The sequence below is a fragment of the Lutzomyia longipalpis genome, chromosome 1, assembly GCF_024334085.1.
Source record: "Lutzomyia longipalpis isolate SR_M1_2022 chromosome 1, ASM2433408v1".
Lineage (NCBI taxonomy): Eukaryota > Metazoa > Arthropoda > Insecta > Diptera > Psychodidae > Lutzomyia > Lutzomyia longipalpis.
The window spans coordinates 351,653-366,207 of record NC_074707.1 but is presented as its reverse complement, the minus strand read 5'-3'; the positions used below and the strand labels follow the sequence as shown (position 1 = coordinate 366,207).

The 14,555-nt window shown below is 31.9% G+C and overlaps 2 protein-coding genes across 2 annotated transcripts; both read right to left on the bottom strand.

Annotated features, from left to right (window-relative positions):
• Window positions 1-9,101: 9,101 nt before the first annotated feature.
• Window positions 9,102-13,509, bottom strand: LOC129797212 (uncharacterized). The gene has a single exon (XM_055839574.1). The coding sequence runs from the start codon at window positions 11,118-11,120 to the stop codon at window positions 10,698-10,700; it is 423 nt and encodes a 140-aa protein (XP_055695549.1). The 5' UTR covers window positions 11,121-13,509; the 3' UTR covers window positions 9,102-10,697.
• A 30-nt stretch (window positions 13,510-13,539) lies between these two features.
• LOC129797203 (39S ribosomal protein L17, mitochondrial) lies at window positions 13,540-14,390 on the bottom strand. Its single transcript, XM_055839562.1, has 2 exons — window positions 14,091-14,390; window positions 13,540-14,021 (listed from the first exon to the last, which is right to left on the bottom strand). The coding sequence occupies exons 1-2, from the start codon at window positions 14,286-14,288 to the stop codon at window positions 13,602-13,604; spliced, it is 618 nt and encodes a 205-aa protein (XP_055695537.1). The 5' UTR covers window positions 14,289-14,390; the 3' UTR covers window positions 13,540-13,601.
• Window positions 14,391-14,555: the final 165 nt, after the last annotated feature.

Sequence of the window (14,555 nt, the reverse complement as noted above, 5' to 3'; positions counted from 1 at the left end):
TCGCACACGCAGTGCGAAGATTTTAAATTGAAATGCGTGAAAATTCTCTTCGCTCGTGTGTCTGGTGGAAATCACGAGGAACTCCTTGAGATTCGAAGGCGAATATCTTTTTGAAAATATTTCCGGCCAAATTTGTATAACCTTCGTGAAATTAAATGCCTCCAAATACACGCAATGTGAACAAATTTTCCTCATTTTCGGGAGAGGGTATGAGAGATAGAACAAATTTTCATTTACGAAAAACGAGCAAGGACTTTTGATGGTATAATAAAATTCATCAAAAAGAAAAAGAGCGGTGCTGACCAATTTATACGAAGCTTCGAAGGTGCGATCGAAGAGAGTTTGAATTAATCATGTTTGTATATAGTTGTGTGTATAGATCAATACCCTTTTGTAGAAATATGAGAAGGTCAAGATGGACAAGGGCTCTTGAATTGGAGCCTCTTTAATCAAAATCTCACGTTGTTAGAACATGCCAATGTCCGTGAAATGTCGTTACTCTTAGTTGAAGCTTTTTTTTTGGCATCTTTAAGAATTTTATCGTCTATAATTATTCTTATTATGTTCTCAAGAAGACGTAAATTGGCTCAGTTATATTTTGATATATCGTTGGCAATTAAACAGCCGCGCATTTTATTGAAATAATCAGAAAAGGGAAAAGCTCTTTAAAGCTCTGCGGTTAAACGTTTTTGAGGCATTCAATTTAATCGATTTAAATTCAATTAACAAAACCAAAACTGCGTTAAATGGAATTACTTTCAATTCACTTAACACACGAATACATAAATATTAATCGGAGGAATTCCCTCCATTCTTTTTTTCGCATATTGTTGCAGGTCAAGAAAATGAAGTGTTTGACTTGCCGGCGCCACACCGAGAGAGCTTTCATGGCCAATACTCAATAATTCTCGCAAATTTCCGCGGAAATTAGTTAAGTATTTTCTTCTTTTATTTTTTCAACATGAGAAAATGTAAACAGTTTTTATATTCTCAAAGAGAGAGGACAAAATCATCACGAAAGGAGTGCCCGAGGAAGGTGAATGTCAAATAGAAATAAAGTAAAAAGAATCAGTCTGATACATTTAGAAGAAGTCTATCCTCCTGACAATGATCACAGAGCGGGTATAAATATGTTATTTTTGGAATGCACAAGGACATGGTCAGAGTCTCATATTTTCACCATGACTTTCCCATTATCGCGCTCTCTCTCTCTTTCATGATTTCCCACGGATGAAAGCTAAAACGAAAATACAATTTATTTATAATCATCCCATATATACATTCTGTTTACTTCCTCCGCAATTCAATTAATCACACCGAGACCCATTTTCTCTCCCCATAGAAATTGCCCCGCACGGTTATCTCTCAAAACCTCATGTGAGTTGTCTTATCTTCTGGGCGGCAAAATGGTGAATCCGGTGTGATCCAGATGAGTATATCTGGGTAAGTGTTTATATTTACAAATTTTTCCCTATTTTCGCAATTCTCCTCATTATTTGTGCCAACAACAAATAAAGATATTACGTTTGCACCGTAAAAATTCCGTGATAAGATCTAGAAAAAAAATTGGTCCAATAAACCAAGGTTTTTTTCTTACGTGGTGATAATGACAATTAATTAAATACACTGTTGGTCCCTCTTTGTGATTAAGAAAAAAATAAATTTAATGACTTTATTCACCCCCATATCTAATGATTATATTTTCCTAATAAATCTGAAAGAAATGAATTAAGGAAAATTGATTGCGAGATTCTATGAATAGAACTTAAGAAGACACTGATAGTGTTTATTTATTCTCCCACTACAAAAGTTATTTTTATTCAAGTTCCAAGATAAGGATAAAAAGTCACTAATTAACAGCAGTGAGTTAAAAGTAAACAAATACGACAATTGAGGTGCTATCTTTCACAGCAAAATAACGAGTCCTCTTGAGGCTATTTCATTTTAATTATCATACACTGATACAGCAGAGTCATGTTAGAATGAAAAAAAAAAACCTTAATAAAACAATTAAATCACGTGGCATTTACCAAGGAAATTCAATAATTTCCACCACGCGACTCGCACAGTGTTCGCGCACTTATGATTTATCAATTAAAATGCTTCGCATTAGGAATTGAATAAATTGCCGATTGAACTATAAATAGAGAAACCCCATATACTGCTGTGAGTATATATATTGACGAGAGACAATATTCTCCATGATTTATGGCGCCAATTTACATGGAAAAAATCTCTGTTTGTATATAACAATAAAATGCTGAAAGCTCTATGAGTCACACCTATATAATTCATCTTGAGAGAGCTTTTGCATTTTTTTTTATTTTATTGTTCATCTCATGTCAATTTACGATGCTATATGGGAAGGTATATATAATGATTTCAACTGAAGCAATTTAGTACACAATATTGTTTTATTAGTTGAAAAATTGGCTTCTTACAACTTTTCTTATCATAACAGCATCATCATATGAGCTACAACAGCCTTGGAAGGCACGTGAACTTTTTTTTATCAAATGGACCTTCACTATAAGAAACTATACATACTATCAGTTGATATAATTTTAATTTATCGTAAATATATTTTTTCTGGAATCTTTTTTCCTTTAGAAAACTTAAAGACATTTCACAAGATTTTTCAATCTTGCATTACAAAATGACTCAGAAAATGAAAACTGAATAGGAAGCATCCACTTAAAATGATTATAAAATCTAATTTGATTAGGATTTAGATATAATCTCCGTATTATCAAACTTTAAATATTTACACAACAATGAGTTTGCCGGAAAGAGGCGTGTTAAAATCACCACGGAATTTAACCTTTGACCATCTTCACAGATTTAATTTTATGCTGCAGCAGCAAAGATTCATTGAAAAACTGTAACATTGTTCCTATATTTTATCGTTATGTTTTAAGTAAATATTTTTTGTTTAATAATTCGTTATCAGATAATGGATTTCTATGTATGAATGGATAAATTGGAACACAGGCTTCTCCATATCTCTTAAAATCTTTAAAAAAGATTGGCTAAAGAACTTTTGTTTAAATCTGGATTAAAATTCATTTCTATCTCTAAAAGAAGCAGAAAATTAGCGGCTTTCACTATTCCACCCTTCAATTGAAAGGAAATTAAGTCTTATGGAATTTGTTTCTTCAAGAAACTTTCCCTATTTTCAATAAAATTGCATTCAATGGAATTTTGCCAACATTTGCCCAGGGGTATGGCGAAAAACTAGTAAACTTATATTAATGTATTTTTCCACAAAACAATATTAGTATAGAGAGAGAGAGAGGAAAATGGAAACAAGAAACAATAAAGATGATTAAAAAATGATTCTATTTAAACAAACAGTGAGTATTATGACACATTCCGAGAATTTAATTAAATTGAAAATCTTCTGCTTCCAGATTGAACTGGATTTTTTAGAATAAACTTCCAAGTGGAAGCTTCTTTTATCACTACCACATATACTTAATGTAGTGTGTACACATTATTTGCCACTCAAGATGAATTTCTTAATAAAATTGCTCGACTTTAGCAATCTTCTTGGGGATTTGCTGAAAGAAAAAAAATCTTAAATTGACAGAAAGATGCGCATTTAGCAGATTGCCATCATTTATTAATATATATTTTATTTATAGCATTTATAGCGCAATCAAGTGCATTTATGACCGAGATAAAATATTAAGCTCTTTTTTCGCAAGAGGATTCAGCCATATCGCCCCAATCAGTTTGATAAGACGCTTAACCGTGACCATTGTTAAAAGTATTCCAAACATTTTCCAACCGCCAATTTGGAGCCATACATTTTTAAGTGGATGGTTGGCAAAAAGTAAGGCTTCATCATTCTGTAAACACTCCCTCCCGCCTGATGATTTCTATATAATGTACAGACGAATGACACGTATTTAGATTTCGCAATAATCTCAATTATTTCTCGTCATATTTCAGAGACAGTATGTCACAGTCATAGATAAGCATGTAACACACCACATCGCAGTTTATGAATCGAATTTTATTGGGTTTATCGACTTTTTTTTCTCCGTTCCACCCACAAAATATCAAGCGATGATATTTTTAATACATACCTACAAAAAAAAGTGTGTGAGATGGCAATAAAACTTTTCCATTCAATATAGCTTTTACAAAGAACACCGCATTCTCCAATACCGCGCGCGTTTTTTCCTTAACATTCTTTTTTCTTTCTTTGGGTAACAAAGCGGAAAATCTATTTTCTTTTCCTCTTCCGTTTCTCCCAAATTTGGTGATGAATAAACAAGGTAGAATTCATTTTGCTTAATAGAACTTTACAAAAGTTTCCATGATTTATTTGTTGATTTTAGAATTGCATGCAAATATGAAAAAATTCCATATAAAAAAGCAAATATTTTTCTTTTTAATCATTCATTTGGAAAGATTTAGAATTCAAAGAAAAAAAAGCTCACACAGAGAAAAATGCAATAGGTGTGCAAACTCTGTAGGTATTTTATTTAAAAGTATATAAAGAGAGTCATTCAATACATAAAGCCTCGTGTTTATACATAAAGTAAAGTATTAATAAAAAAGTGTGCGTTTTTTATGCAACTTTGCCATGCTCGAGGCTATTTCACCAGCCAATTCATGAAAAGAGTGAATTGATTGTGTGGATATGTGTAAGTGAGTGGAATTTTCCATTCGGCATTCTATCTTATTCTCTGTTTTGACTGAATCACCACCCTCCTTCTCTTCTTTGCAACCACACAAAGTAATTCCACACCAAAAAGCCAGTTCTTCTGATACCTCCTTCTTGGCGCCCAAGCTACTTTTTTTCCGCCACTTCAGCGTGCTTTTTTCGGGCCTCTCGCACTACCTCTGGTCACCTCGACAAGGTCATTTGGAAATTACTTTGCTATATAATTTACCTACTATGTACATACATATATATCTAACAGCGAAGAAAAATATTCCACGCACTAAAGAAATTCCCTTTCGGCCTCATTTCTCTCTGCCCTCACACATGCAAATAAAACTATCGATGAATATTGGGCTCTCTCTCTCACTATGGATGGATGGCCTTCTGCATTAAATTCCACAAGAGAAGCTCACTCTCAAAAACTTTCTATACATAACACAATGAGCCGCATATGAGAGATTAAAAGAGCCATTGACCATACAGAGAAAGATTGTTGTTGCAAAAAGAAAACCTTCTTTTCTATCGTTCTCTGTGGGGACGACAATATTATTATAATATGTACATAAGATGACCTTTTGTAAGGATTTAATGTGTCTCTGCACTTTCAGATTGCAGGATTTACATTGCCTGTCTCTCTATTTAACTTCCGTCTCTTTTATCAAAATCGGAAGAGATTTTTATTTTCAAAAGGGTGAAATATTTCTTCACAAAAGCAATAAGATGCGGAATGAAAAATAATTTTAAAAAAACTGCATTTTAGAAGAAAAATTGCAGAAATTTTTATATGAAAATTAAAGAAGAAGTTTTAAAGCCAAGTTTCAAGTCAGGAATTTGCGTTTAACATATCAAAGATTCAGACTAATAATGAGTATAATTTTCAAATACTTTTTCGTGGTCTTAATAATTTTCATTTCCCTTAAGAATTATTGATAAAAATCTTTTTATTTTGATTCACCTAAATTTAAAAAAAAATCAGATGCCTTGGATGCCTTATTCTTTATTATGCTGTGTTAGGAACTTTTCCTAATTGTCTTTAACCCTCCGTATACTGTGACCGACCCCAGAGCTATATTTCGATTACTTGCGCCTTAGTTCTTATTAGAGGTATAGAATCAAGCTTTTAGAAATAAGTTCCTTGGTTATCTGAGAAGATTGTGTAAAAATTTGAGGTCAATCCGATCACCAGAAAAAAAAATTATTAATAAAAATGTAAAAAGAGGGAATTCAAAAATTAGTGTAACGGTCAAATTTATTCCATTTTCTCTTCGCTTTTTCACTCTTTGTCTCTTTCTAGATGTTTCTAACTTCAAAAAACCATTGTAAAAATCATCAAAAAGTTCATCTAAAATTTATTTTTGTGTTCTAAAATGGACAAGACTTCTTAGGGAGTACCAAGAAGTCTATTAAAGCTCATTTGACAGAAATAATTTGCTTTTTTGCGAAAAATTCTATGGGGTCGGTCACCTACCGCAATAGTAATGCGCGTGAGTGTTTTGGTCACAGTATACGGACGGTTAAATATTTAACAATATTATAATTATTTTGTAAATTGTTTTAAATTGATACTAATTTAATAGGTAACTAATTAATATTTAGTAAAATTATAAGGCTGATTCAGTAAAAGAATAATTGTAAAATTTAATCAATGAGAAGTACACACAGAAAAATTTTAAACTAATCTTCAATTCTCTTTTAAAAATCCGAAATTTTTCTTCTCTGTGTAAGATTTATTAAAATTCTCAAACACATCCTTCACAATATTTATCTTGTTCTTTAGACTACATGAACATAGGTTATTTCTTACCTTCAATCAATAAAAGGCATTAAATATTAATTCAGTATAATGGAAAGATATTTCGTGAAGAAGTCTCAATCTTTTCCTTTACAATTAAATCAAAAATGCACCGAAAGTTCCACATTCATTTCAAAGGAAAGAAAGCTCACATAAAGCTCAAAGCCTCGTCATTTTTCCTCATGTTCTGACGGAGGCTGAAAAGCTTTTTGTGTGTGAGTAAAATCAAACAGTTGTTCAACTTGGTCAAATTGAAAATTCAATGAACGTTCTTTATGAGCATTCATCGGGCAAGATAGAGGCGGTATGAATCTAAAAATAGCACACATTTTCAGTTCCATCCATTTGCATATTTTCACATTTATCCCGTGCCGGTCGCTTATAATCGAGTCTTTTGGCATTTTTTCAAGAAATTTTCTCGCCTTTTTCACTACACCACATTGTTTTGTTGCTGTTTTTTTTTTTATTCATTCGCCCACCAAAAGTCAACTCTGTGGCGGCATTTCCACCTCCTGATTCACATGCACAGACACCATTTAAATTCCTCCTGGCGTCCTCAAAAATTGGCAACGGCGATGAAGCCACACGAAAAAAGACGCCTTTTTTCGGGGGGAGGTCATCACCAAATTTGGGGACAAATGAGGGTGTGGGAGGGAGGAGAGTAAAAGAAAACAACAAGTTTTTTGTTGTGATAAATCAAATTTTGTCTTGTATTCTTTATTTCATCAAAAAATTCACTTTTCATCACCTTTCTCAAACTTATAAATAGATACAGAATAAAAAGCTTGCGCAATGTCTTCAGAAATAGAAGACAATTAATATATGAAAATAATTTCAAATTATATATACCAAATGGATTTTACAAAAGGATGAAACAATTTTGATTTATTAAACTTTTCTTTTCTTTTAATATGGAATGTTAAACCGAAGAAATATATAATTTTTTTCTTAAAAAAAACTACATAATCTTATTGCAAAATCTATATAACTTTCGTTGTGAATTTTTCCCTTATTTTTTTTTCTTTCTTCACTTTTATTGATTTTTTCTTATGTTTTTTTATTGTTCTTATAGTCTATATTGTATAATTATTATTCAGCAATGGGTACACGCGTGTTAAAAATTTTCATTGACTTACCATTTAATTTAAAGAAGGGGGATTAACTTAAAAATTAAAAACGTATTTCCTCCAATTGTTTTTTTTTTTTTTTTTGTAAAATAGAAATTTTCTTTGATATGACAAAATGCTTAATCTCCTTTTTAAATTTAATAATTTTTATATTGTATATAAGGTGGTTAAGCAAACGACATCACTAATTCCTTGCCAATCTCAGAAAAGAAACTCCCACCACCATCCGGAATTTGCAATTTCCGTTCTCAACACGCAAAATTCACTTCAAACGAAAAAAGCTGGGAGTTTCTTCTATACCGGAGTCACTGCTTTTTTATACGAAATCTTCTTTTAGAGAAAAAATATGTGTATATATAAATATCTTTTTACACATTTTCCATATAGCTTTTACGTACAACACAATAAAGCTGTACGATTTTTTCTTTAAACTTTTTTTATATTTTAAATATATAATATAAATAGATTCAGATTTTTTTTCTTCTTCAACAAATTTCTTCATTGTGGAGGTGATTTTTCCTCCTCCACTTTTGCACGTAATAATACAAATACAAGTTAAACTAATTTCTTTCTTTTTTTTTGTTACTTTCCAAATATGCAGTAAATCTATTCATATCACAGCTGTGTTATCATTAAAAATTCAATAAATAATATTTGTTTTTTTCATTCTCATGAAATTTTTCTTAATTTCTTTTTGGTTCTTTTTCCAGAATAAAAAAAAAACAAAAATAGTTTAAACACGATTTCCTGTGTAAGTGAAAATGACGGTAAAATGTCTTTTATATTAGGCATTTTTTATTCTTCAAAATCTTTTAAATTAGGAGAAGTATATTATTGTCATTTTCATTTCTTTTTTCTTTCAATATTCTGTTTCTTCGTAAAATTCCCTTTGATGGAATTTTAAGAAAAATTTAGTAATAATTTTCCTTTAAGAACCACAACTTTTGGTCTTAGAATTTTAGGTATATTGGCCGAAATATAAAGATCCTGAGTATAGAAAAAGAGACATTTATATATGATAAAAAATGGACAGTGACATTGGCATTGAAAATTCTTTTTTGGGGTTTAAATTTATTCTTAGAAGTTTCTTTTTTTTTTAAGTTCTCGATGAAAAAGAGCTAGATGATTTTTTTTTTCTAAACTTAGGGGTAGATTCTGATAAAAATCTTTTCTTTTCTTTTCTCACAACTTAAAAGTTGTTATAAGATTTTGACAGATGAGTGTTTTTAAATCGTTCTATTGTCATTCTAGAAAAGAAAAATAAAGAATTTGTTGTTCAGGAAAATGGTGAGAAAGATCTCTGAAGATGCCTGGAAAGGTAATCTTCTTTTAAAAATACGATGAAAAGTAGAAACAAAATGTAAAAATTCTATAAGATTTTTCCCGGAATACCAAAAATCTTATAACTGACGAATTGTAAGAAGAGAAAAGAAAAGATTTTTATCAGAATCTACCCCTTAGTATTCTTTTTTTTATTATATAATTTTATAGATGTTCTAAAGAGAAAAAATTTGTCATCAACTCCTTGGAAACTACCACATCATCTCTTCTTATGTAGGGAAAATAAACAAACAAAATGATGATGAATTTATCCAATGATTTGGAGGATCTTGTCAAATAGAAAACTTCTTCATCTATAATATTTTCTCATTTAATTAACACGCCGTGCAAATATTTTTTTCTCATCATCACTAACATTGAAGATTTATTCTTTGTTGTTAAGCATTTGAGTACCTCCTTTTAGCATCTCTATATATGTATAATGTTGGTACTCTTTAGAGTTTTTTTTTTGAAAAAATTCTCCATGTGACTCTACACAACACATGTCGAATTCATTATTAATGCCAAATAGCATTTATAGCAAGTTCTAAATTTACTTGCAGGATGTTTGATTTAATTTCAACTCCCACTAATTTTCTTCACGCGGGGTTTTAAGCAATATAGTTGATAGAATATATATTTTCTCTCTCATTCAACATTGATTTATATATATTTTTTTATTTTATAATCATTTAACATGAATTTTCAATGTGTTAGTTGTTATTTAGGAGAATTTATGACGAGAGAACATTACGCAAAAAAATGTGCAAAAAGGTTTTCTCCCAACTTTCATTATCATTTTTTTTTTAATTTTGTGACAAGCTTTTTATTAAGTTTTTTTTAAGGAAATTCTTCTAAACTGGGCATCTAAATTTATCTAATAGGTATATAGATCTTTTACTTAAAATATTTATGCTCTCTCGTATTTTTTTACAAGATATGTATAGAAGAAAAGTCTTATTAAATTTCACCTCGTTTACACGCTACAATTAAAAATAAATTCCACCTTCGTATTTTCTTTTCATTGCAAGGACAAGAGAGTCCTTTTTTAGGCAGAAATTAAGGGTCATTTCGTTTCCTGCGGTGGATTTCAACTGCTATGCAGATTTTTTTAAAATTTATCAGAGAGAATTTTATTAAACATGATTATATTAGAATATAATTAATCCACAAGAAGAGATTCAATTCTCCCTTCTTGTGGGACATACGCTGTTGGGTTTAAACTAATATAAAACAGCGCATAAAAATGGTAGCCAATTAGCGTTATTTTACTTTCTTTTTAATCAATAAATGCAACACAAACTTGAGGTTTTTTAGTCCTTCAATTTTGACTTTTATTTCTTCTTTTTGAATTCAATTAAATTTTTAAATTTTGTTCTGATCATTAAATTAAAATTTATTCATTGCAAATTGAAGATCAAATCATCAGGATAATTCTAATTAATGAATCTCTTTAATGATAAAATAAAGTGACTTAAACTCCCTAATCTGCATCGCATTTTATTTATTAAATTTGTAGCAATTAAGCCTTAAGGATAAGTTCTTATATTTCTAAAAGATTTATCTTTTTAAATTTAATAATCTTAAGAAAAAAAAGTTTTTTTGTTGACACACAAAAGAAGGTATTTGTGGAGATTTTTTTACCTCAATCCCGCATCTACCTGGTGTCGTGCCTGCCGAGTAGAGATCTTGTGCGCGATGTACCCCTCTTGGGTGTGACACCTTCAGATGCACATGCAGTACTGGAACACGTTGATCCCCCGGCATTATCCAGTGAGGGTTCTCAAGAGCGACTCTCCTCGCGGCTACCATCGCGCCTTAGGGTTTTCTTCAATTTATCCACAAGGCGATTGTGGAATTTATTCAAGCTCCCCTGGCTGCCTGAGCTCGACGGTTTCGGCGGACTACACCCGATACTCGTTGTAGCCTTTGTGGGGCTCATGAGGGAGTTCTGGGATGTCCTTGAGGAATTCCGCGAAAATCCCCGCGATGTATTGCGATTTATGGAGCAATTTCGCTGACTTGGGGATCCCATGTAGAAATCATTGGCGGGTGACGTTGACAAACTTGGTCCCTCAGATCGTGAGCTCTCCGATACTTTGCGGGAGCGACAACTTGATGTATTTGAGCACTCACTTATCCGTCTATTCCGATCAGTTTTATAGATGTTAAATTCATTCTTCATCACTGGTACCATAAAAGCCATCTTCGCTGAATTATTTTTCCGCCTATCCTTGAGGAATTCCGTGTGAGAAGATTTCTTAATTGCTGCTGCTGCACCACCTTTGGGTGTCGTTGTGTCTCTCTTCGATGGTGTGTGGTGGTTTATACACCTTCAGCACTTTTTTTTTCTTGTGTTCTTCACCTCAACAATTTTTCTTCAAGATAGAAAAATTGTCTTTTAAAATCGATAAAAATAATTGTATCCTTTCTGATGCTCCTGATGTTGAGGGTGTGCTGTTTCCTTCGTTTATTTTTTGTGAATCGCGCCAAATGGTGCAATAGCCAAATAAATTTAAAAAATTCGATGGAAAGTTCCAGAATATGCACGAGGAGGGTGCAGCTAGTATCTCCGTATGGTATGAGCAATGTGCTTCAAAGTTTCTGTGACCCCAATTCAAGGAGTTCCTCCGTGTTTTTTTTTTGCTACAACCGTACGACAGTGGAAAAGTACCACGACACTATGTACTAAATACTTGTCCTATGTACTTTTATGCTATGCGCTCCTTGGCACTCTTTTCGTACAAATTTTCAGGCACACACAATACCTGGCTTTACTACCCAAAAAATGTCCCACAATTCGCACTTTGGGTCGTTTTTGCAAATCAATTTGTAACGTCTCACTGTGTTTATTAATCAATTAACCACTCAATCACTTTATCTCTTATTTACTTGCAGACTTTTTTTTTGTTGCTTCAGCAAATTTCTTTGAGACTTTTCTCTGCTTCCGAATCGTTCGGGAGTTGCGACAAGAGTGAATCGGTGTATTTCCGACCATGCCTTTTTATACATTCGCTCTCCAACATTTTACATAGAAAATATGTTCACACATACAATTGTAGGTAGGTACATAATGCTCATCGCACACACACACATAGGGGAACCTGGGGTAAAATGGTGAATTTTTGGGAGATAATTTTTTCTGAGTTTCCATGGAAATATTTGAGATTTCCCATGAAAACGTTAAATTTAAGAAATTTCCTTTTTTATTTTTTTAGTTTATAAAAATTGGTAATAGTGAGTGTGATTAAACATCCTAAATTGTATATAATAGTTATACTAATTAAGAAAAAATATTTTTTCAAAAATTTAAAAAGTTATTTAAAAAAAAAACTCTAAATTTACCGTTTTGCCCCCAGAAGTACTTTTTACTACTATCAGTCTTCTACGGGAAAACTTGGAAATTTTTCTTGGAAAATTCAGAATAGATTCGTATTTAGCAATAGTTACTCTGTCTAAAAATGCATTTGAATAAAAAAAAATTGCAGAGAATTTCGCCAAAACTTAGTTTGTTGAAAAATTTGTTTTTCAAATAAAAGCCAAAATATCGGATCAATTATTATGAAACTTTCTAGGCTTAGGCAGGGGTATAAAGTGCAACTTCTGACAAAATTAGACAGATTAGCTCCCACTGCTTCTTGAGATATTAATTTTTATTTTTTTTCACATTCACTATTTTACCCCAGTTACCCTTATTCACCTCACAAAATATTTTTTTCAGTATTTTTTTTATTAATTTCTTGACAAATTTATTTAGCAGAGATTATTTTTTCAGTACATGTAGTTAACTAACTAGTTAACCCGATGACTAGTTAGTTAATCACGTGTGAGCTCAATGGCCGTAAATCATAAAATATAATGTAGTTCAGTAGATAAGTAAAACTTCGAGTAAATCTTGTAGGTATATATAGAGAATTTTTGCTTAAGCATCAGTATTATTTAGTTTTATATCGAATCAATTAATGATTAATAATTAATATATCAATTGAGCCAGTCAATCGATTTATTAAAGGTCAATTCTGATTGTTCAATTTTTGATCATCTATGCGGAGCTACACTTCAATCAATTATTGATCATAGATTGAGCAACTATTGAACAATATTGACTCAATTATTGATCAATCAATATTGAGTCAATTTTATCATTTTAGGATTTTTTAGAAATTTTTTGGGGGTTTTCAATATAGAACTCAATAATTGATCAATTATTGGCAGAATTTATTTACTGAGCAGAAAAATAATTTATGTACACGAAGCTTTTATAATTTCGAGAAATTTTTCTTTTTAGTGCAAAGTGTGAAATTTCTTTTGGGCTTTTCCTAAAATTGATGCTCTTTCTTAAATATTCTATATTTTGGTTTGTATCTTATTCTGAGATCGCGGGGCACATAAAAATGAATAGACTCCTTTGGAATTATTGCAAAGGATCTTTCTTTTTGAAATTTCTCTAAAAAATATTAATTTTTCTTTTGAAAAACTAATTAGATATCCAACGTGAAGCAGATTAAACGTGAAACTATTATGAATAGTTTAAATTCATTGATTTTTTACATGGAAAATCAATTCTTAATAATTAAATATATAATTATTTCACATGAATTGTGGGTAGATAATAAAAAGAATAATTTATGGAAAAAATTACCTTTTTTATTTACACTAAATCCCCCTCAAATCCGGCGATTCTTTGCTACTTTTTCGTGGCTACATCATCCTCACTGCTACTCCCACCGTCATTCGTACCCTCCGATGTGCTCAGATTCTTTGCCACAGTGATATTTTGGGCTATTTCAGCGTACTTCTCCTGCCGGTATGCCTTCTTGGCCTCATCCAGGAGTACATTGTGGATAAAATTTCTATTTTGCACCTTATCTGGCACAAGGGGCGGAAAGGGATTCCCACGGAGCTCCAGAACGGCTCTCTTGTAGTACATTCCCGGATACTCTCTCGGTGCTTTGTACATTCTTGTATAGGAGACTTGGTAGTTCTCGTAGCGTGGCACTAGAACCTTGAAGAGCTTGTGGACACACTGCTTATCCAAGAGCCAGAAATCAGCCAATTCCATTGTGGCTCTATGGCAATCACCATACCGGATGGCTTCATTGATTAGCTACAAATGCCGGGAAGGAAATGTTAATTTTTTCTGTCTTTTTGGAGAGTGATTTAGGATTCTTCTCACCTGTTCTGCATACCCTCGAGCTTCATCTGCACGGGTGTAGAATAATTCAATGCGTTCATTCTTGAACAGGGCCGTCACGGTTTTCCGGAGTTTCAGCATCCTCCCTTCCGGTCCATCTGGGCAACGGAGTCTTCTGTGTACGGGGCCCACGGCAAATTTCAGCTGAGACATCAACTTCGAGACATCCGCCTGATTCATTTTTTAACCAATTTATTGCAACTCTTTGGTAGAAAATCTCTGAAGAAATACCAAAATTAACAAATGAAAAATATCATAACCAACAGAAGAAAATTTTTTTAGGTTATGAAATAAATTCATCAAACTTCTCCTTGGAAAATTTATGTTGCTCCTACCGATTGTGCCGTGACAAAATGATACACTTGTAGGGACAAATAGAAAGAATTTGTTGAAAAAAAATCCTTTTTGCATTAAAAATCTTTTGAAAATTTAAAAAATAAAAAAGAA

Coding starts and splice junctions, on each gene's coding strand:
- LOC129797203 (XM_055839562.1), bottom strand. CDS start 14,288: ATGAATCAGGCGGATGTCTCGAAGTTGATGTCTCAGCTGAAATTTGCC. Junction 14,022..14,090: donor CTCGAGGGTATGCAGAACAG/GTGAGAAGAATC, acceptor CGGCATTTGTAG/CTAATCAATGAAGCCATCCG.
- LOC129797212 (XM_055839574.1), bottom strand. CDS start 11,120: ATGGCTTTTATGGTACCAGTGATGAAGAATGAATTTAACATCTATAAA.